Below are 22,795 nucleotides of genomic sequence, written 5' to 3'. Positions count from 1 at the left end.
ACATCAGAACAGAGGTGTGTGTAATTGGGGGCAGCACACCTTCGATATGTATACGATTGTGTGTCACGGTTGCGCCGTTGCTTAACCTAGGAAACCAGATTCCATCCATCTATATCAATGGCAGCGGTCAATGAGCCAGCCAATCGACTAATCACTGCACTGGGGGGGGGTGTCTTAATCAGTGTAGGTGGGTGGGTAGGGGATCATCATGCATGCAGGGCTGTCCTGGCTCTGGCCTAGCCATCCTTGGATGGGAGACCAGATGGAGCCGATAGAGGTGCTGGAGAGCCAGTAGGGGTTGCCCATCCGTCTGGCAACGTGATGTCCCCAATGCCTTGGGATGGAAACGAGCATGGTCTTTCGCATGAGCCGCAAATCCGGGGTCCTGGCTACATCCGGTCACTAACGATCCCGTGGCAAGAAGGCGTCGCTAGCTAGAGTCGGGGCTGCTAAACATGGTGTCCTGGCCGGATTCCCAACCTGGCTCTGGTAGCAACTTGGCCGCCTAATCAGCCCCGGCTCTAATTGGATTGTAGCGTTCATCACCTCTCGTCGACTGAGGTAGCCAGTGTGTAGTGTGCGCGTCCTGGCTGCTGTGCGTCACCCGGCTGGGGGCTAGACATGAGTGGTGGTGGTGGATGAGGTTTCCTATCCCACCCGCACCAAATCACTATTCGGAACGCTCTATAAATGGAGTCAATTATAACATGTATAGTCGGGGTGTTTTAGGTGTCTTATCGATCACACACAATCGATCACTATGCAAAGCAAGATCTATAAGTGCAATTAATTACAAGTCAGTGTTGGGATATATGTTTTGCATACATTTTGTTTGACATGCACACACAACGTCGGTATGTGCACTTTTTTAATAACTGGGCGGGGCCACGCTTTGTCTGCCGCCCTTGCGTGTGACGTCATCGCGCCTTACGTCAACTCTAAAAAAAAACGAAGTGGGATTTCTCTCCACCAGGCGTACACTCTCCCTGTTTTACGTATTGTAATACGATTTTTTTTGTACATTTATCCGCTTGGCCTACGTCGTACAAACCAAACACACACGTTACTGCCGTCACGGAACATGGCCATCGAATGTGACCTGGCCCGGGGGACGAAAACCGACGCTTCTCTCTGAGCTAAGCTAACGTTCTTGCGTCTATAAGCAAACTCGCTAGCCTAGGAGGTAGCGTTAGCATCGTTAGCTTTTTTGCAACGAAGCTACATTGCTAGGCGGTAGCCTTGCCAAGCTAGCGCGCTAATAAGTGACTTGGTTTATCAAAAGGTAAACAACAGAGCTTTTCCAGAGTACGGGATCGGCGATCGCGTCCCTCGGGGCCCAATGGCGCCACACGCGCACGAATTCGGCTCCTAAATTCGCGCGGTGAAGTGCGGGGGTAAAAACGGGGGCTCGCACAGACAGCCCCGTCCGTCGGCGACGATCAACAATACAAATCTCGGATCCCCGCCGGTGAGGCCAAGCCAGCTAACGCCAGCTAGCTCCCCGCCAGCGGAGGGTGGCTGCGAGGGGCTGGTTGAACCGCCCGCCTGAACCTCCACCCGACCCCGGTCTGGAGGTTTGCTACCCGCCACCCGACCCCGGTCTGGAGGTCTGCTACACGCCGCCCAGCCCTCAACCCGACCCCGGTCTGATCAGTCTGCTGCACACCGCTCAGCCCTCCTACAGGTTCGTATGTGACCGGTCACCTGGGGTACAGGTTCGTTTGTTACCGGTCACCCGGGGTCGGTGTGCACGATGGGCTACATGTGGTGGTCCAACTTATTCCACCATGGTGCTGTTCATTGATCAGGTCGCTGCAGCCACCGTTCCAGTGTCAGATTTTCTCTTATCATAAGCTGCTCTATACAAATTATGGAGTGGTAGTGTTTGATAAGCGGTGGATGGGATTGAATAAAGTTAAGTCGACCACAAGTTTGATTGTAAACGGGTTGTATGGTTGCTACCAGCCTTTTGGGGGAGCGGGGCTCACCATGAATGTGTGGCGCACCTGCCTTGCTCGGTGAATGACTTGCGTCTTTACGTTGAACTGGCTCCACACAACCGAATGTAAATTACACTTCCTAAACCCCTTCACTATATACCAGGACCAGAACTTGTTTGGGGCTGTGGAGGGTGATGTGGAATTGGAAATGGATATGATGTCATTGTTGCCAGCATAGAGTTTAGTTCAGACTCTTGTGTTATGCGTATATTCAGTATCATTACTGGTTTGCATATACCATGTCAGTCGGGGTTGGTTCCAATTGAAACTGTGGAGTCAAAAAGAGCTATTCATACTCATACTTGGATGTGTAGAGTAGAGTCGTCTGTGTTTCTGTTTCTATTTTTACCGATTTTGTAATCTCCTGTGGGGACCTACTTTGCTAGTATAATATTAAAGTAGGTCCCCACATGTATGGAATATAAGTTATTATGGAATCCAGGGTCTGACTTTGTGACGGAAACGTTTTCAAACGTACTAGTGTTCACTGCTAAAAGCCAAGCTTGAATTGAAATAAATCCAAATTTTTCCTGGGTTCTAATAATGGTTGTGCGGTAATCACTATTAGAGAATTTTACTTGTAGTTACTTTTTTAAACTGAGGTGTATGACGTGGAAGGCTGTGCTCATCCTCTATTTATTCTCCAGGACTCTGATGCTGTGATCCCGGACACGCCCGTGTGACACAGATTCCCCTTTCTGTCTTGAGTTACATCCAACTGGAGCGGCCATTCTCCCACCATCCCAACACTGGATTCCACTCGCTCACTACGGCCTGCCACGCCCATCCGTCGCCTCGCCCGCTCCTGAACCATGTGAGGGCCCTTCGCTCCACTCTGAGGGGATCCCAGGACCATCCTGCATAAGCCCCCCCCCCCCACCGTGCAGGGGCTAGAGACACCCTGATCCCGAGAAAGTGGTCGCCCCCTGTCCCCCCCACCCCACCCCACCCCTCTTTCCACACCTATACGTTCTTGATCTCCTTCCCTGGGGAGACACGCAATGATGTTCCGTGACCAGGTGGGCATCCTGACGGACTGGTTTAAGGGCTGGAACGAATGTGAACAGACAGTGGCACTGTTGTCCCTCCTGAAGAGGGCAACGCGCACCCAGGCCCGCTTCTTGCACATCTGCCTGGAGCACTGGCTGGCGGACTGCTCCGAGATCCATATACTAGAGGCCGAGGCCAACAATGCAGGTAACTACCTTGTTTAAACGGGACCCCTCAACGGGGTCTCGGCTATTTTCTAAATGAGAAAGGGGTTAACGGCATCAACTCTGTTTCCATGAGTGCTTCGCTGAAATGTTGTAGCATCGATATTGTTTTTCCAAATCTGACGACGTGTGAAAGCATATCCCTGACCACTGGTGTCAATGTTCGTACTAATCTGGGATTATTGTTCACGGCAATGTGATGTACCGTGATTTTTGTTATTCATAACACTCATATGGAGCAGTATTTCCTTAGATTATAAAACAGCGAGTGTTGCTGTTGCCCTTTTAAGTTTCTATTATTGTCTCGGGATGGTTTTAAATGTATTGTGTGAGTCTGAAGGGAGATGAAACTTTTCAACGTTTGAAAGAGTGAGAGAAACCTTGCATGGGCGATTGGAATGTGTGCCCTGGGAGGGAGGCGAGCCGAGCAGTTACGCAATTCTTATCAAGCTGGAATCATGACTGACTTACTAAGTTTGGCATAAACATTGATAGATGTGTAGAAAAGGGCGAGGTATGGGTTTAGCCAGCCTCTGATATGAACTGCTACCGGTAGCTGTTATATATGTCAACGTCACATGAGTGACATAATTCGTTGCCATCGGCCAAGCTGGTAATGATTCTGCTATGGGAGTCGTCTCGTTGTTCAACTCTTTTTGGTTGGTTAGAGTCCAGAGCAATGAAAGCTAAATCTTTTGAGTCAAAGTTGGAGCATTGATACAGTCCTAGGCCTACTTGCCATTACGGCAGGATGAGGAAAAACTCGTTTTTTTCCTCCCCTTCCCTACCTTTCCAAAGCCGATGTGTGATGTGGATTATTGAGTGGTCTCCCCCGTCTCCCCTGTCCAGCCATCGTCAACCAATGGCACCAGGAGCCTAAGGAGAAGGTGGTGGCCCTGCTGCTGTCCCACCTGCCCCTGCTGCAGCCGCGCAACAGCGAGGCAAAATGTGAGTACATGAATCTGCTGCAGAAGGTGCTGAGTCACACCATCGAGAGCAGCCTCTTCGTGGAGGAGAGCCGGCAGCTGCTCTCCTACGCCCTGATCCACCCCGCCACCACCCTGGACGACCGCACCTCCCTGGCCATGTGGCTCAACCACCTGGAGGAGCACCTCTCCAGCGGCTACGCCCCCTCCTCCAGAGCACCCTCCAGCCCCTACCACCCGCGGCAGGGCTCGGACGAGTGGCCCAGCTCCGCGGACGCCATGGACCCCGGCCACGCCTGGCACGACCAGTCGCCCTCCTCCAGCACCTCGCCCGCCGGCCAGAACGGACACATGCCCTTCCCTGGGTGTATGGTGTCGAACAGCAATAACACAGGTCCGTGTCTGCCGTCACTTGTCCGTCTTGTGTGTACATTCAGGGCATTGCTTTTATCCAAAGCAACTTACAATAAGAATTTTTTTTTAGATGGAGAAACAACAATATATCGCTGTCGGTGCAGTAAGGATGTTCATTGAACCAAGTGCAAAGCACTAACAATCACTAGGTTAACCTATTCCCCGTCTGAAACAAAGATAGCTCGGATAAGATGCTACACAATGCTGCTTTTATTAAGTGCAAGGACGTACAAACATACAATAAGGCAAGGAAAGGCAACTTTATTTATACAGCACTTTTCATACACGAGGCAGACTCAAAGTGCTTCACATGAGCACTTTGAAAAAATGAGTAATATAGATAGAAAATAAAGGCAAAGTGCAATGTATATAAGATGAATAAGTGGGGTGTTATTTGGAGAGTTAGGGAGGAGAATGGGGGACGGTGGGGGGTAAGGGAAGTGGCTATGCAGCGTCCACTCATGCAACACGTGGTGACCCCATGCGTCCCCCCCCCCCCTGGGTGTTTCTCCTGCCAGGCCTGGGCCAGATGCTGCCGAGCCCCCTGAAGAAGCCCATGTCCCTTCTCCCCTGTGGGCCCCAGGCCTGTGGCTCCGAGTGGTCCAGCCAGGACGACACAGGGCTGCGGCAGGCCTTCGGGCCCTCGGACCACGCCCCGCTCTCCCCCCAGAGCAGCGTGGCCTCGTCAGGCAGCGAGCAGACAGAGGACCAGGGGTCCGCACGGAACACCTTCCAGGAGGACGGCAGCGGCATGAAAGGTCAGAGGTCGACACCGCCGCCGCCCAAACCTTGCTACTAGGGCAGGGCGGTATATCGATATTTGAACTATATAGTTGTTTTTTTCAAATGAGATATGGAACGAGACGCTATCGTAAACATCGATATAGTTTCATTTGCGTTGAAATTGCAGCGCATTTGCTCCAAAGAAAAGCCGTTCCGCGCCGCGCCTGCTATTTCCTCACTCTGCTTATATCTCTCCGTCCCGCTCTTCCTCTGGCTCACACACGGGGTTGCCAGATTGGGTGGGAAATCTTGCCCAATCTGCCTACGCCCAAATTAAGGATTGAGTTTGCTTCAGCAAGGCAGGTTAACGAGCACAGCGACGCAGGCAGGCTGGAAATGAAAGCACAGCGGCGCCACCGATGTAGAATGACGAGTTGGAGCGTGACAACGGCAACTATGTTATTGCGTCACCAAATATCCATATAAATCTTATATCGGCCTTCTGCTTGAAAATATCGAGATATGACTGTTGGTCCATATCGCCATGCCCTAGTTGCTACTAGTTTGTACGTAACGTGTTCACCCCGCAGTGGGGACCCAAATGATAACATCCGGGTTTGTTTCTGTGTTTCTAATGTGCCGCCTGAAGATGTCCCCGCCTGGCTGAAGAGTCTTCGTCTTCACAAATATGCATCGCTGTTCTCCCAGATGACCTATGAGGAGATGATGATTCTCACCGAACACCACCTAGAGTCCCAGGTTTATATCCTCCTCTCCTTGTTTCAACCAGGGCCCTGGCTTTCATTATCTTCACCCTCACCCACCCCATCAACTGCAAACATCGCTGTCTTCAGATGTAATGATACATCTAGTCTCAATGAGGCATGAAATTAACCAGTGGGCCCCACAGTTATATAGAGTCGCTCACACGACCAAACGGTACGATTCCTGCCGTTGCGCCTCAGGTTTAATGAAACTGAGGATGATTGGGTTTGTTATTTAGTAACTACAAATGACGGCGTGTTCCCCGGAGAAATAACCACTTTTTCTTGCCCTCTGCGCCTTCTATTTCTTCTTCTGTTCCATAGAATGTGACCAAAGGGGCACGGCACAAGATTGCTTTGAGTATCCAGAAGCTGCGCGAGAGGCAGAGTGTGCTCAAGTCTTTGGAGAAGGTAACGTAACAGGTTTTCGTTGTACAGCAAAAGCTGGCACTCGGTAGGATGAGAAGGCAAATCGTTTATATCATAGAATCGTGCCCTTGAAGCACTCCTCTGAATGCAGTGTCCGTATCCGAGTAGTAATCTCCTCTTCGGAGCGGCTAATGTGTATCTCTGAGTCTAAAGTTGACTGTGTTCGCTCAATGTCTGCATCCTACACTTAGGCCTCCCACAAAAAGGAGGCCCAACTCCAGTACCTGAAGGGGAATGTGTTGTCCCTACGGGTAGCGCTGGGAACCAGCGTCTGAAGCCTAACTGTAACAACTAGAGTTGTTCCGATACTGGTATCAGAAATCCTCTGTTACTGCCTAAATAGCGGGATCGGTTATCGGCGAGTACATCACATGACTATCTAATCTACTACACAGGCAAAGAACATCACAAACTCGATACTCAAGTTCAGGAATTTTAACCGATGTCGGGAAGGAAAAGCTGGTATGGGAACATCTCTACTAACCACTGAACGCTGAACCCCTACGGCAGGACATCCTGGAGGGAGGGAACCTGCGGAACGCGCTGCAGGAGCTGCAGCAGATCGTCATCACTCCCATCAAGTACTACAGCGTGTCCAGCGCCGCCCTGATGTCCTCGGACGCCAAGGCGGGGGACAAGGACCTGACGGCGGAGGGCTTCCAGTCCCACAACCCCCCGCCCTGCGACGGCGAGCCCTCGGCCACGCCCATCTCGGAGGGCGACATCGCCGGGCAGTTCACGCGCGTCATGGGGAAAGGTGAGGCGCCTTCTGTACGGCTGGCCTCTCTGTCGTCTGCATTGGAAGAGCGCGTATTGATTTAATCTCTGTAATAAAACAGAGAATTTAGGAATTTGGGAAAGTTCTGCCAATATTAACCCATTAACATTTAGCACAAAATTAAATTAAATGATGCACGCGTCGCTCACATCAGCACCGAGCACATAAACATCAGTAGTGCTGCCACTAACGACTAATCTTTCGAAAAAAAATTCTAAACGGCTTATACAAAAAATATACACAAGAGACGCCAACATTGTTTTCAACCGCTCGGTACTGTGCCATATTAATTCCCAAGTTTTGAAAAGAAAAAGTATTTGAAGCAAATAAGCAACGCTGTTTTTGATTTGTTTATTTGGTTTTGAACTAATAGTTTTGGATGCATGCATCGTTTGTTACTTTGAAATACGCTCACACGTTCATTTATTCACACACGCACCCACTTCAACCTGCCAATCTTCAATCAAAACATCACGTAAGTGATGCCGCAGCCTGTAGACAATTCCATCCCGAGGTGTCCATAGGCTTTATGGTTTGTATATTTGAAAGCTGTGACTCTTTTACCAGTTGGCCTGAAATACTCAACTTGATTCGGCAACCGCACCGGCCTCAGCCATTTTTCATATCAAAGCAATGAAGGCGGGGGGAAGGAGAAGAAGGAGGGAGGATAGCAGATTAACCAGCAGGGCGCGCACAGATTTGTGTGGATGTGAATTACAGTGAGCCGTTTTAGACGGGCAAACTAAATAAATAGGCGGTCAATAGGCGCGTCAACTAAAAAAAATTGCCGTTGATTAAGTACACTAAGTTGACCAATCGCGGCAGCACTACATATCAGCACCGTGCACATCAGCACCCTGCACGCACACATCAGCCCCGTGCACGCTCACATCAGCCCCGTGCACGCTCACATCAGCCCCGTGCACGCTCACATCAGCCCTGTGCAAGCACACATCAGCCCCGTGCACGCACACATCAGCAAGGTTCACACACTCGCCTCAGCACTGCTGCTTGAAACAAACGAGGGATACACTGTTTAACCCACATAATGCCTCATTAGCATATGGACCCAGGGTCCAAATGTAAGCCATAGAATATTTTATTTCTACCTGCCCCAGTGGAAAACCTACCGGCCAGGCAGTTGTTTGAATATATAACCCTGAATCTGCCAAAGGCCCAATCTATCCACTGGTGGCAGAGGTAAATGTTTGGCACCAATGTTGGTTTGTATTTTTCTATGCACATGTTTGCAGTACTAATTGTGCATGAAGGGGAGAACACTGATGTAGATTGCAGGCGATTATGGGGTTTTTCCTGTGTCGTTCCCGTCCTGTGAGAAAAGTAATGTCTTTGTGCCGCAGTTTGCACCCAGCTGCTGGTCTCGAGGCCGGACGAGGAGAACATCAGCTGCTACCTCCAGCTGATCGAGAAGTGTCTGACGCACGAGGTGAGAGCCTCCCACGGTACAGGGTCTCGTGTCAGCATGGCTCCGGGGTCTGCGTATCATGGCCGTAGCGGTGCAAAACGTTATTCCAAATGGAATTAAGTAATATGGGTGAATGTTTTGAGGTGGCCGGTTAAAACGAATGTATTTTGCAGTCATCCTAGTTCTCTGTTTCTATTCCAAATGGTTCTTGGCAGGCGTACCCACACCTTGTCTCTCTCCCGCAGGCGTTCACGGAGACTCAGAGAAAGCGGATCGTGTCTTGGAAGCAGCAGGTCCTTAAACTGCTCCGCTTGGTCCCTCGGAAGGCCATGGTGGACATGCCAGTGTACCGACAGAAGGGGTGAGACCTTTTGAAGCAATTCCCTAACAAGCATTGGGGAAGGTGGGGGGGGGTCACCTGAGGGGAGAAATCCTTCCTTTTACCTCTGCAGCCCTGGGTGTCCAGCTCTCTAGCCTCTGTTCTCACCCTCTTTCAAATAATAACCCCCTCTCCCTCCTTTTCCCTCTCCTCTCCCATCCCCTTCCCTCTCTCTCCTCTCCTTTCCCCTCCCTTTTTTATCCCCTTCCCCTTCCGTCTCCTTGTCTCCCTCCCTCCCTTTCGCTCTCGCTCTCTCCTTCTCTCCACCTCCTTCCCTCTCCCCTCTCCCCCCTCCTTCCCTCTCCCCTCTCTCCCCTCCTGCTCCCGCTCTCCCCCTCTCCTTTCCTCCCTCTCCTTCCCTCCCTCTCTCTCCCTCCCTCCCTCCTCCCCTGCTCTAGTTGGGCGTATGGCTCCAACTCGCTCCCCACAGCAGGCTCTGTGAGTGGAGGTCTGGCGCGGAGAGGCCAGAGGCAGTTCCAGATGCCCCCCCCCCGCGGGCTCCCCACCAGCCGCATGGGCCTGCTAAGCCCGGGTAGCATCGGGGGGGCGTCCCCTCGCCACGCCCTCACCAACCCTGCCCTTGCCAGCCAGGGGAGACAGGTCAGCACACACTCGCACTGTTTACATCGATAACGTAGCGTGTGATAGTGTTCACCCCCTGCTGTCACCAATGTTTCCCTTTGGCGCTCGGCGCGGGCAGTTCATTTCGGTTACCGATATGTGTATCGTTTTATAGTTTCTAACGTGTTCGTATCCTGTTTAAATCTCTTCCTCTCTTTTGAATCTCGTTTAACCTCTTCAAAACAACTCCAAGTACTTTACTGTGCTGTTATTCTGCTGCTGTAGGCCCCAATGGTCCGGGATCAGAAGTTTAGTTTATCAGCGGATATCGAGAGGTTCTCTCTGCTGAACTGCAGGGTGCTTTATCCGCCCAGCGATCGTGCTCCCCGGGCGAGCCTCTTGAACTGAATAGCGAAACAGTATAATTGAAACTGAGCCCTCTTGGTAGCCTGTTCCATAACCCACAAGGCAACTCTCCGCAGGTTGTTAGCGAGCGTTTGAATCATTAAAGCTTGACGAGACCCGGTGAAACGACTCGATTTGAAAACGCCAGAGGACGTATGAAGGTGTGAGACGGATGGACGGACGCCATGAAACTTGTTTTTCTCCCCCCCTCGACGCAGAACCTGTGGTTTGCCAACCCCGGGGGGAGCAACAGCATGCCCAGCCAGAGCCGCAGCTCGGTGCAGCGGACCCACTCGCTGCCTGTGCACACGTCCCCACAAACCATGCTTCTGTTCCAGCAGCAAGGTACGCTCCCTCACACACGTTACACACGTCCCCACAAACCATGCTTCTGTTCCAGCAGCAAGGTACACACGTTACAAACGTAAGGAGTCCTTCTCCCCAACGGGACTAAAACTCTGTTTCATTCCCATGGATTGCACTTGCATGTATGTTGCATTAAAGCATTGAGCAATTTAAGGGCAGAGAACCACCAGAGGCCTAGCTTAAGAAAATGGGGAGTTGCTATCAAATGGATCCCTGCAAAACCTGGTTTCTTAAAAGACGAACGGACACAGTGCAGTCTAGCAACCTGAATGACTTAATCTTCTTTCATTTTCGCTTGCTCTTCCCTCCAACGCACACCTTTAGTCACCAAGGCGTGCAGCATTCTTTGACGTCTCACATGGTGTCATGGCGTGTGTGTCTGGAGAGTAAAAATGAGCTGGACTCCAACAGGGCTTGCCCGTGTATATACATTTCAAAGCTTTGGATAATCGTTGGGTTTTCCAAAGGAATATTCAAATAGTTCCCCAAAAAGAAATCAGCATGACTCAAGGAAATGCATTCACAGTGTGTGTGTCCCCCCCTGCATGAATGACAGTCACTCACTGGGGGGCCACTGTAGAATCTGCCATTTTTAGCACTCGGGGCTGTTTTTCCTTTTCATTTCTAAAGCCTTATCATTCTGGAAGGCAGATGTTATTTTTAGGGCTCGCCCCAAACATTAACTCAACATCAAACATCCTTTTGTTATTTATGTATTCAGAGATTACGACGTTGTAAAGTTATACTTTGACACCATCCATCAAATGTGCGGAAGGCTTCAAAAATCGGAAGTATAATGTAGGATGGATGACAGTGCTGTCTTTCGGATTCACTCATCCTAGTACGACGGCTACGGCTTCTGTGGAAGAGTTTGCAAAGACTTGCGGCTTCCAAATGCATGAGAGGACTTGATATTATCACCAAACAAATAAGCTGCTTTGAACATTGTGCGTGCTTTTGATTAGATTGCGTAGCAGCACAAGTGCACCTGTGCACCTGAAGAGAAAAACACAACAACGCACGGGAGACGGAAGACCAACTGGATTCATGTTTGTTAAATGAACAACTCATTATAACTGGGAGGCAGAGCTTTTGGATATATTCCTCCCTTGCTTCAACGTTGACATGGCTGCTAAATCCGTTAATTATTATCCATTATTAAAGCTATGAACTCCCCGGTCCACACAAGCTCTGGTTTCCATGTTCAGCACCGACAAATGGGAGCTCTGTGGTGTAAAAAATAACAATCCTGAAGAGAACAGTGGAATAAACATTATTACATTTGTTACAAAATAATTAGGACCGTTTAAGGGGCTCCCATGCTGTCGATTTCTTCGGCGTCTGAACAACGGCTCAGTCGGCCTTTCCGATTCTCACACTGGATGGAAGGTGTGAAAATGGAACCGAACTATTGGAATAATGTGCTAACGTCTGAATACATATTCGAGGCATGCCCAGGACTCCGTTAGTAAACTCACTCTTGGCTCCATTGCACGCTGGCATGCTTTAAGGTGTTTGAGTGTGAGTGACAAAATCTGCATGAGAGGGTGCCTTTTTATTCAAGGGTTAGCCTTCTAAAACGGGATGTGTGAATTAAAATGTTGTACTGTTCACTTTTGTAGAGTGTAAACTAAGATTGCCTGTTTAGGACTATCCTCAAAGTCACCTAGGACATTTTTATCTGATAGTTCTCTGAACTTCAAGAACACAAACATGTACACATTAACAAATATTTACACTGAGTTTAAAGTTGTGGGCGTTTTGGCTCCGGTATCGACTTCATTATGCTCGGTAAACCTTTTCACATCCAGTAAAACATTGACATTTCTCCACATAGAAAAAGGTGTGGGAATCAATAGGTCATTTGATGAAAAGTTTAGCTTGCTTCTTCTATCTGGTGTTTCGGTGTTCGGATGTTGTTCGGGTAGAAAAGTCAATGAAAGAATGTATCAACTCCAGCCCACTTGTGTTCACAGAACATTCATGTTCATCAAGACATCGGGCCCTCTCGATATTAATAGTGTGGCTAAATATATCCCAGGTCAACTAGGGTTCAAATTTGTCTTTTTAGCTGGAAAATCACCTGAGCACTGTTAATAACACTAATGATATTTTATACATAATTAATTGTTTCTGGGAAAGGGAAGACTTTTAAATACCCTTTTTGAATAAACACTTTAAATCCTGCTACTAACACACTAGACAAAGAGCCAACAGTGTGACTGTGAACGGGCGTATCAAAGTGAAGGTCTTCAGAGTGATTCTTCATCCTGTGCTCAGGCTGACTCACTTGAGGTCATGCGACGCTGATGCCATGTGAATCCTCCATCACCTCATTCTGAGGCTTGGAGAAGGCCTGGTGAATCTGTATCTTACAGAATGGAAATGTGGTGAATGAGGAATCAGGCGTTTGTGTGTCGGCTTGGCTTCCATGTCCTGCAGACGTGCTTAGCTGCATGTTTCGTTGCTGTTTCTTACCAGTATTAAGGCTTTTTTTACCTAAGAATAGGATTTTGGAATAAGCGGATCATTCCGATTTAAGGTGTGTGCGTGTGCGTGCGTTAGCTTTTATCGCTGAACCTGTTGTTGTTCTTGTTGTGCCTTCCCCAGAATGCCAAGTCCCAGGAGCAGACCTGGAAATCAATCCCACTCTGGAGTCACTGTGCCTCAGTATGACGGAGCATGCCTTAGGGGGTGAGTTCTATCACCGTCCCCGTCTGCCCCACACAGGACATGCAAACAACATCAGTAACAAAAGAACACACACACACGCACTACATCTGAACGACCTGTCGGGGAGAATGAGCGGTGATCCCTGAGAGGCGATGCATTCACAACGCGTTTGCATTATTGAACAGATGATGTTAAATAATATTGGAGCTCCAGTGTTATACAGGAGTTCAAGCATGTGTCGGCCCAGCTAGATCTGTCACTGCTGCTGTGTATGTGTTGCACTATTCCATAGGGCGGCACCCAAATCCAATTTTGGCCAGCGTGTAATGAATGAAGGACCCGTAGATGGACTAGGCTGGCCCCGAGCCCTGTGAGCGATGTGTGTTGTTTAACTATTTTTCTCTGCAACCCCCCCTTCAGATGGAATAGACCGAACGTCAACAATATGAAAAAACACACGGCATAACGAAGAAGGAAAAAACACTTAATTTCATCTTGAGGCCTGCAGTTCCTCGTTACCCAGCACAAAGATGTACGCTTCAGAAAAACGAAAGGCAAACCGCTCACTACAAAACGACAAAAAAACTGTATATGTTATGATATTTTTGTACTTTATTATATACAACTAAGTTTATTATAAATGGAATACAGATGAATATTATATTGCAGGAGAGAGGGCGAGGCGGGGGAGAGAGAGAGAGGTGGAGCGAGGATAGGTTAACTGTGGGTACTCTGCCCCATGTTGTCTGCAGGACTGGGACATGTTGTGCAGAGGCCCAGTTTGCTGTGCTCTGACAGGAATTGGTGTATTGGTGCTGTCTTAAAGTTTTTTTTGCCCCCTATTCGTTTTCTCTTCCTTTTTCTCCCAGGAAAACAAAAAGATAAGTGTGTCTCCGAGCAGCCTTGTGTTGGAGCTAGGAAAAATAACACATAGCCACAGCCTCTTCACCACTTAGTGTGGAAGTTGGATCTCCTCCCCCCCAACTAAGAGTCGGGCACTTTCTCACACACACAGACACAGACACACGCGCAAACACACAGACACAGACACACGCGCAAACACACACACACACACACACACACACACACACACACACACACACACACACACACACACACACACACACACACACACACACACACACACACACACACACACACACACACACACACACACACACACACACACACACACACACACACACACACACACACACACACAGTGAGACCGGTAACACAGATTGCACATTGATTTAACGTACTCACCGGGTCAACCTGCTGCCAGGTCGCGGTTCACACACACACTCTGCTAGCCACACCTCTCGCTCTGTCGCCAGCCAACAGTGTCGATCAAACCTTGGAAAAAAATCTCCTTTTTGTTTAGTTTTTTTTACTTGTGTTGTATTTCTGCTACTGCCCCAAATAAACCTGAGGATGAGGATTGAAAAGCAATTCTAGACGGCCTCCACATTGTGTGACAGGAGCAGAGGAAAGGGGGCCTGGAGGAACGGAGCTGATGCTAGTAACGTAACCACAGGTGGGCCCCTTTTCTAACCCCCCCATCCCCCAGAAACCCCTGCAAACACGGACTCAGCAAAGCCAAAGTTAAGGGCTGTATGAGGTCCCAACTCTAAACTGGAAGATATGACCGGTGAGACACGCCAAGAGGGGTTACCCGTGTCCCGACTAAGGGAAGGTGGCACTTTGAGGAATACACGCCAGCTTCCACTCATCTCTAATATTCTGTTCCCTGGTAAACAAATGATGATGAATCTCATTTTGCGCCGAGGAACCCCTGCGGGCCGAGCCCGGGCTGGGGGGGTCGGCGCTGTCTAGGAAAGGATTTTCAATTGAACCAGGCTGAAACGGGGGGGGGGGGGGAGGGAGAGTGTGGAGTTTCAATTTGCAATGTAATGCCTGGTAAAGTAACTCAGTGATGGCCATCTCGTGCCCCCGGGCTCCTCCGCGATTGGCTGGAAGATGATAAGGAAGCTCAGGCTTTTGTTAATGACAGCGACGGCGCCGGCCGCCTTGCCCCCGCTCGGCCTTCTCCTCAAAATGGCCACTTTGGAGATTTGATGACTCATTTTTGTTTTGAACCCGTGGTGCTCGGAAGATTCCCCAACGTTCTGTTTGGGTGTTCATGCCGCCGTCTCAGCCTCCCCCCCCCCCCCCTCTCACATGATCCCGTGGTGTCAGTGTTGAACCCAAACTCGTCTTATACAGCCTCTGTCTTGGAATGTGGCAGAGTAGGAGGTGCATGTATGTGTGTAATATGGTCTTAACTTTTTCGGGTTACACCTTGAGTCGCATCGTAAGGTCAGGGATTTAACCGTTTGCATATTGTTTCCGTCTCCAGAGCCATAGGAGATCTGTGTAGTAAACATGGTCATTTACAGATGTCTTTTTTCCACTTGGATTTTTTACTCTTCCTCGGTATTGATACCTTATTTTTTTTTTTCTATAACTGCATGTTTTTGCCACACTAATACAGCAAGGTTGTAGAGAGAGAGGCACGACCGTCACGGGTGATCAGTGTCGCCTGCAAAAAACAAAACAAGAAAAAGACGAGCATCTATGTTGCAACTAATGTTTGATGTTAACGCCGCCTCTGTGTCACTGTTTACATCTCACTGGACTAATGCCAGCTTCATGTGACCTCATCAATTATTCCACTTGTCTCACGTTGTAATGAATTAAAAGCACCGAGGCCTTCTCCTCGCAAGAGAGCCGGCCCCGGCTACAGCCTGACGACGCGACGCCTTCTACCCCAGCCAACACCCAACTCCTTCTCCATTCTGTGTCATTGCAAATGGGGCTTAAATATTAGACGCGACACATGTAGGAGGTTACCTTTGTGGTTGTGGAGAAGAAGAAAAGTCATTTTTCCTGGCCTTGTGAATAATCGTTCTGAGTCGTCACACGCTGGCTGAGACACACAGCCACCCCGCTCCCCTCCCCTCCCCCCCGGCCCCGGCCCCATGTTCCTTGTGTCTGTTGAGTTGCATTTGTGATCCTACATAGTGTTCTAGTCATGGCTTTCTTCAGAGCAGGCTCTCGGACAGATCTGACTTAGAGTGAATACATGCGATGTTGTGCCCTCAAAGAGTGCAACGGTAAAAGGTATACACAACTTTTATTTCAGTTAACACATTTTAATCTATTAGTTATTACTGTATGTCGATGCTCTTGTGTTATGGCTCAGATCCCCACTTTCATGGTGTGTGTGCTGCAGACGAGGCGACACTGCTGCTGTTTCGCAGACAGGTGCCGGTTCCTGGCCATTACTGGGATGACGAAGCAGGAGATGAAAATGCTTATCTGAGCCATAATTGATGTGATTATTTGTGTAAACGAACACTAATGACAGGCCAAGGAATATGTTTACTCCATGTTTACATTCCAGTAATAAGTTGAATGGGTTAGAATGTGCTATTCATAAATTAGGGTATATTCAACAGACAACCGCCACTGTGAGGGTCACAGCTTAATGTCAAATTAAAATTCTTACCAAGTTGTCTGTAAAATAGTCAGTGTCCCTGCCTGGCTTAATTAATAGAACTGTCAGTTAGAGGCAATGTTGCGACGTTGTCTTGTACAATTTCTATTTAATTCTAATGACTCCTGAGACATTTTCTAATATTTTAAGAATGAAACATTTTGCATCCCATGCTTACACACTCTAATTTTTTACTGTCACTCATTGTATGTTTTGGATGGTCTGAATTGCAGCATTCATCAGAATGACAGTCCAAATAAAGGAGTTCAATTCTTTTCTGGCTTTTGACTGGTCTTATTCATCTGGTCATTCCTCTAGTGAATACCAGCATCCTCCTGTTGGGCCTGAGATCTTCCTGATCACAGTCAAGCAGAAGATTACAACTATAACAGACCGCACTACAACAGTAAAAAAGAAAATCGGATTTGCACAGCATTTTTGCAATATAATGAACCATGGCTTTTACCACTAGCACTTGAACACTTTACACTTCACTACACTTAAAGGTACTTATTACCACTCTTGATTTCTATTGTAACTTACCTTTTAATATTTATTATTGTGATCAATGCTGCTACTTATTTATTTTTTACATATTTACTTATCTTTATTTACTTTATCTTGTATTGTTGGTGCTCTGTGGCTGTTGAACCAAGGCTGATCATTTTACTCTTGTGTACTTGTACAATAAGATAATAAGATGTAATAAAAGTAACTGATTCTGATTCATCACTTCCGGGTTGCTTTTTTTTTTTTGTTCCATGGATTCAGCCGAGGAGCTAACGTCAAGCTAACGCTAGCCTCGATCGTCTCCATCGCGGTGTTAAGAGAGTCGTGCAGTGACAACACAACACATCCGACCCCTCACAGGTAACACACCTATGGTGGTCTTTGTTGACGTATTTGCAGACGGGAAGAGATGTAGGGTTTGACCTGACAGGACGTGTCCGATGCGAAGAACGGCCGCCCAGCTAAGTGCTAAAGTTGGCTAAGAGGAGCTTCGGCTTTAGCTTCATGGTTCCTGGGTTTCCTACCTCGGGGATTGTTGATCGTTTGATCTTGTTGTCGGGGTTTTGCACCACACACCCGCGCTTTGCATAATGAACGGCGTGTAAGGGGTATTAAAGGAGTTAAGGGGTATTGAAGAGGGGTGGTCAGAGTTGGTGCAGTCTGTGCTGGTGATGGGATAGCTGGCTCAACTTTTTCAAACTCATTATTTCTATAAAAGGAAGCCGGACTGAAAGGACAGACGATCGTCACTCGTAATGGTTGATTTTATGCCGTGTGAGGTCAAATGTTGCGTTACGTTTAACTTTTTTGAACTTAAATGGTCAATACTTTTCAATTTGGTTATTGCCACTTCCGCCAGGCGACGGTCGTCTGTCAGAGACTCGTACGTTTGACTAGGAATAAAGGTCCATGGGACTAAACCATTATACCATTGGAACCATAGCCTTGGTGAATGTTGTTACTTTAGACTGGGATTAAGCCATTATACCATGGGAACCATAGCCTTGGTGACTGTTGTTATACATTAGACTGGGACTAAACCATGAATTTACCATCATGGGAACCATAGCCTTGGTGACTGTTGTTACATTAGACTGGGACTAAACCATTATACCATGGCAACCATAGCCTTGAGGAATGTGTTGTTACATTAGACTGGGAGCAACCCATGATGGAACAATGCGAACCATAGCCTTGGTGACTGTGTTGTTACATTAGACTTGGAACAACCCATGATGGAAACATGGGAACCATAGCCTTGTTGACTGTGTTGTTACATACGACTCGGACTAAACCATGATAATACTATAGGAACCATAGCTTAGGTTAATTGTCTCTGAACTACATGCTTGACTGGTCAAATACTCACGTTGTGTTAAACAGACTGGATTTCCCCCTACACCCATCTATTTAAAAGATTTAGATATTTAATTTAGATTAAGATATTTTAAAAGACAGATGTGTGCCTTAACACACACAATGTTTATATAACACACAGGCCATACAGCAAAAAATATTTCAACGTGTGTAAATAATCAGTGAGTGTTGTTTGTTTTGCAGATGGCCTAAAGCCACGATGAAAGTGACCCACCCATCATGTTGACGGTGGCTCACAAGCTCACACTGCTGGTAAGTCGCGCCACTGCGGGCGAAGTGGAATAACAAGTCATCAGCGCACGTCTCCGCGGACCGGACCTGTCTGGTGCTACCGTGTTACCCGCTGCATAATTACACCGTCATGTCATTACCCAAGGACTCGGGGGACAGGGGCAAGGACAAGGAGCGGGGGGCGCGTCCCAAGGTGAGGCAGAGCCGGTCGGAGGAGCGCCGGGACTCTAGGGGGGGGGGGGGGCCGCAAGGGAGGGAAGTTCAAGAAGAAGGGTCTCTCCTCCAACGGGCTGGCGGCCGAGCGGCCCGTCAGCGACGGCTTCGAGTACGGCGAGCTGCTGGCGGGCGGCGCCGAGACCAACGACCGGCGGTCGTCGTCCCCGCTGAAGGTGGGCCGGAGGTGGCAGGGCGCGGACGCCGCTGCCACCGGGTCGCCGCTCGGACCGGAGCGGGGGGTCGCCGCTGAGTCGCCCCCCGCCGGTGAGGGCGAGGGACGGGGGGGCAGCGGCAGCCGCACCCTGCGGCAGAAGATCCAGGACGCCATGGGGCAGTGCTTCCCCATCAAGACGCTGGCGGCGCCCGCGGCTGCGTCGTTGCTACTGGCAACGCCGCAGGCTCTCGCGGCGGGTGCGGAGGCCGCGGGCGGCAGCGTCTCGTCGAGGCGCAAGATCCACCTGAGCGAGCTGATGCTGGACGACTGCCCCTTCCCCGCCGACTCGGAGCTGGCCCAGAAGTGGTACCTCATCAAGCAGCACACGGTGCCCATCACGCAGCCCCCGCTGCTGGACGCCGCCACGCCCACGGCCGCCCCGGTGGTGGAGGACGTGGACGACCGGCTGCGGGAGCGCCGGCGAATCAGCATCGAGCAGGGGGTGGAGCCGCCGCCCAACGCCGAGATCCACACCTTCGAGGTGACGGCGCAGATCAACCCCCTGTACAAGCTGGGGCCCAAGCTGGCGCACGGCATGAACGAGCTGGCGGCGGACGAGAGAGCCACGGTGCAGCTCCAGCAGCAGCTGCTCATCCAGAGGCAGCAGCAGCACCAGCTCCTGCTGCAGAGCTGCCTGGACACCCTGGACGAGGTGGTGGCCTCTGCCGCCGCCTCCAGCTCGGCCTCGGCCTCCGCCGCCGCCCCCGTCGCCGTGGCCTGCGACCCCGTCCTGGAGTCTCTGGCGGACCCTGAGGTGTCGCCCGGAGTGACGCCGCCCACGGCCTCGCCACCCGGAGCGGAGCAGCCGCAGCCCACGCCGCCGGACGGCTACCGCATCCACACGCAGATCGACTACATCCACTGCCTGGTGCCGGACCTCCAGCAGATCGCCACGCTGGGCTGCTACTGGGGCGTGATGGACCGCTACCAGGCGGAGACCCTCCTGGAGGGCCGGCCCGAGGGGACCTTCCTGCTGCGGGACTCGGCCCAGGAGGACTACCTGTTTTCGGTGAGCTTTCGGCGGTACGGCCGCTCGCTGCACGCGCGCATCGAGCAGTGGAACCACAACTTCAGCTTCGACGTGCACGACCCCAACGTGTTCCACGCGCCCACCGTCACGGGCCTGCTGGAGCACTACAAGGACCCCAACTCCTGCATGTTCTTCGAGCCGCTGCTGTCCATCCCCGTCCACCGCACGCAGCCCTTCGGCCTGCAGCGCCTGTGCCGCTCGGTGGTGAGCGGCAGCACCACCTACGACGGCATCAACCAGCTGCCCATCCCCACCGCGCTCAAGAAGCACCTGAAGGAGTACCACTACAAGCAGAGGGTGAGGGTGAGGCGGATGGACACCTGGTGGGAGTAAGGCCGGCGCCCCCCCCCTCCTTCCGGACCAATCGGCTCTCTTGTTTGGAGTCGCGTGTTTTAAGGCGTGTTTGACGAAGGGAGACACTAGACTCTGTGATGCAGGTCCCCGCACGCCCGGCCAAGTAGTGACTTATTCCTCCGTTCCTGTTCTTCTTTTCTTTTCGTTTGTCGCTGTATTAATCGACGTTATACTTATTTATTTCCTCTGGCGTGTCCTTTTCTTGTATCGCGCTACGTGAACAATACAGAATAATACTAAAGATTGTCATGCACATTTAACATTTGACACATTAAACAAAGATCTTTCCAACGAAGGTCCTGTTTGAAGAGGCTTTTCTTTATTCCTATCAGTTGGCTGCTGGCTGTGACGAATCAGTGTAATAGCCTGCCGACAGGGGACGGCGGGGCTGATTGTAATGGAGTTGTTTACCAGGTGCTGAGCAGGATGGCACGCTGGCTCCGTCGGGCTGCCGAGCTTTACGTTATGGGGCTGGGGGCTTTTATGTTCTCTGGGGAATTTACATTAGCTTGAATAGAGGTGTGTGTGTGTGTGTGTGTGTGTGTGTGTGTGTGTGTGTGTGTGTGTGTGTGTGTGTGTGTGTGTGTGTGTGTGTGTGTGTGTGTGTGTGTGTGTGTGTGTGTGTGTGTGTGTGTGTGTGTGTGTGTGTTGTAGCAAAAACAAGCAGATTCAGTTAGTGTTTAATGTTTGCCAGCAGAACCTTTGGTCGTGTTATCTTCATTGTTCCTCTGGTAGGAACCGAAGGCACCAGGGTCTGATACGCTCACAATGTGCTCTTCAGAAGCTCATATTTCAAGGTGTAGCTGGAACCAAACGCACACAAATGCATGGTGCTCATTCATCCTCTGATTTAATCAGATTATACGAAAGCAAAGGGTGAATTGGCAGCACGAAACGTGCTGCCAATTCACCCTTGAAAGCAACACATTTTTCCCTTGAAAGCAACACACTTGCCATTAATACCGTAAATAGATAAACATTTCCTGAAACGTAAATAGAAGTAGTGTGAAAGTGGTTATTTGAATGTTTTTGAGGTAATGTATGCAATTGACAAGGATGAGGATGTTTTTCGAGACGGGGCCAGTGGTTCTGATACCTAAACCATGCAGAACTCAAAGTAGTTATCTACTTGGCAGAGTTCCCTACTGTGAATGCCCTCAGTTAAATCAGAATAATTAGCATGGTAAATTAGCACTGATGAATCACTCATAATTACCTGAAAGATGATAGCTGTGGGCTTCTGGATTTCTCCTGGGCGCTGACATCAAGTCAATCAAGAAGCCGATCTCAACTAATGAGAACAAATGCTGCCACATCTTGGGTAACATGTCCGTAGTTTTTGTCCTTCTCACTGAATACCCTTCTGCTGCTGTGACCCAATCTTGCCAAACCAACATTTCCTCTCGGCTTTGTAATTGAGTTAACACACTTGCTTATTTGATTTATGTTGTTATGAAGTCCTATTTACAATATCATGGTACAAATGATAGAGATCAGAGAATCATTCTGCTATGATCTTTCGAAAACCAAACAAACTTAAAAAACTTGACCCTGTATCAGTATAAGAAAGCATTGCAAGTAAAAAGCATTAATTCACATGCTGTCAACTTTCCAACTTAAAACAATATCTAAAATGAACAAATTAACTGAATGTCATGCTGGAAGGACATTATTTAACTGGGTATCTGAAACTAATTGCACAATTTACCATTGAATTTCAGGTGTGTGTGTGTGTGTGTGTGTGTGAGAGAGACACAGACACACAGACTGCATTTCCCATTACCATACACCACCACGTGTGGATGCAGCGTTAATTGATGTCTGTGCGTGGGTAATCTCCACACACGACACCCCTTTCCAGTTGGCTAATGAAGAGGCGTGGAGAATCGATCTGCCATCGTTCTGTTTTGAATGGCCATGATGTTCCACACTTAATCAGGATCGGGGGGTTTAATAGGACCCACGTTCGCTATGCTCTCGTGGGCGGCATGGCAACAAACCCCTATCACAGGAGCCTGACTTCCGTGTTGGATCAATCTAGGGAGAGAGAATCTTCACCGATTAGGAAAACAACTCAACCAATCATCACTATAATCCACGGGTGGCATGTGGCTCAGGAGGGAGAGCGCGTTGGAGTGTGTCGAGGTGTCCCTGAGCAAGACCCCTCACCCTAACTTCTCCCGACAAGTTGGCTGTCACCTTGTATGGTTGCTTTGAGTGGCCACTGGTTTGAAAAGCACTATATAAATGCAGTCCATTTATCATCCAGAGGTCTACTTTGGCATTGATATGTATTATATGTATGA

The 22,795-nt window shown here is 49.4% G+C and overlaps 2 protein-coding genes across 2 annotated transcripts; both read left to right on the top strand.

Moving 5' to 3' along the window:
* The first annotated feature begins 914 nt into the window (after window positions 1-914).
* LOC132474331 (protein Smaug homolog 2) lies at window positions 915-16,832 on the top strand. The gene is made up of 13 exons (XM_060074950.1): window positions 915-1,684; window positions 2,648-3,197; window positions 4,064-4,534; window positions 5,073-5,312; window positions 5,927-6,036; window positions 6,366-6,452; window positions 6,981-7,227; window positions 8,610-8,695; window positions 8,920-9,035; window positions 9,452-9,653; window positions 10,238-10,364; window positions 12,996-13,079; window positions 13,479-16,832. Exons 2-13 carry the CDS (start codon window positions 3,002-3,004, stop codon window positions 13,505-13,507), a joined length of 1,995 nt encoding a protein of 664 aa, XP_059930933.1. The 5' UTR covers window positions 915-1,684; window positions 2,648-3,001; the 3' UTR covers window positions 13,508-16,832.
* A 450-nt stretch (window positions 16,833-17,282) lies between these two features.
* socs9 (suppressor of cytokine signaling 9) lies at window positions 17,283-20,784 on the top strand. Its single transcript, XM_060074953.1, is given in 3 exon segments — window positions 17,283-17,427; window positions 18,628-18,910; window positions 18,912-20,784. Coding segments are annotated over 2 exon segments (1,662 nt in total). The 5' UTR covers window positions 17,283-17,427; window positions 18,628-18,805; the 3' UTR covers window positions 20,469-20,784.
* The last annotated feature ends 2,011 nt before the right edge of the window (window positions 20,785-22,795 follow it).

This window comes from Gadus macrocephalus, chromosome 16, assembly GCF_031168955.1.
Source record: "Gadus macrocephalus chromosome 16, ASM3116895v1".
Taxonomy (NCBI): Eukaryota; Metazoa; Chordata; class Actinopteri; order Gadiformes; family Gadidae; genus Gadus; species Gadus macrocephalus.
Note: the sequence above shows the minus strand (reverse complement) of the source record. Positions and strands in the feature narration are given on the sequence as shown.

Bases quoted from the DNA above. Each gene is read 5' to 3' on its own strand.
- LOC132474331 (XM_060074950.1), top strand. From the start codon at position 3,002: ATGATGTTCCGTGACCAGGTGGGCATCCTGACGGACTGGTTTAAGGGC. The intron at 6,037-6,365 runs GTTTATATCCTC...TCTGTTCCATAG, and splicing joins AACACCACCTAGAGTCCCAG to AATGTGACCAAAGGGGCACG. The intron at 7,228-8,609 runs GTGAGGCGCCTT...TTTGTGCCGCAG, and splicing joins CACGCGCGTCATGGGGAAAG to TTTGCACCCAGCTGCTGGTC.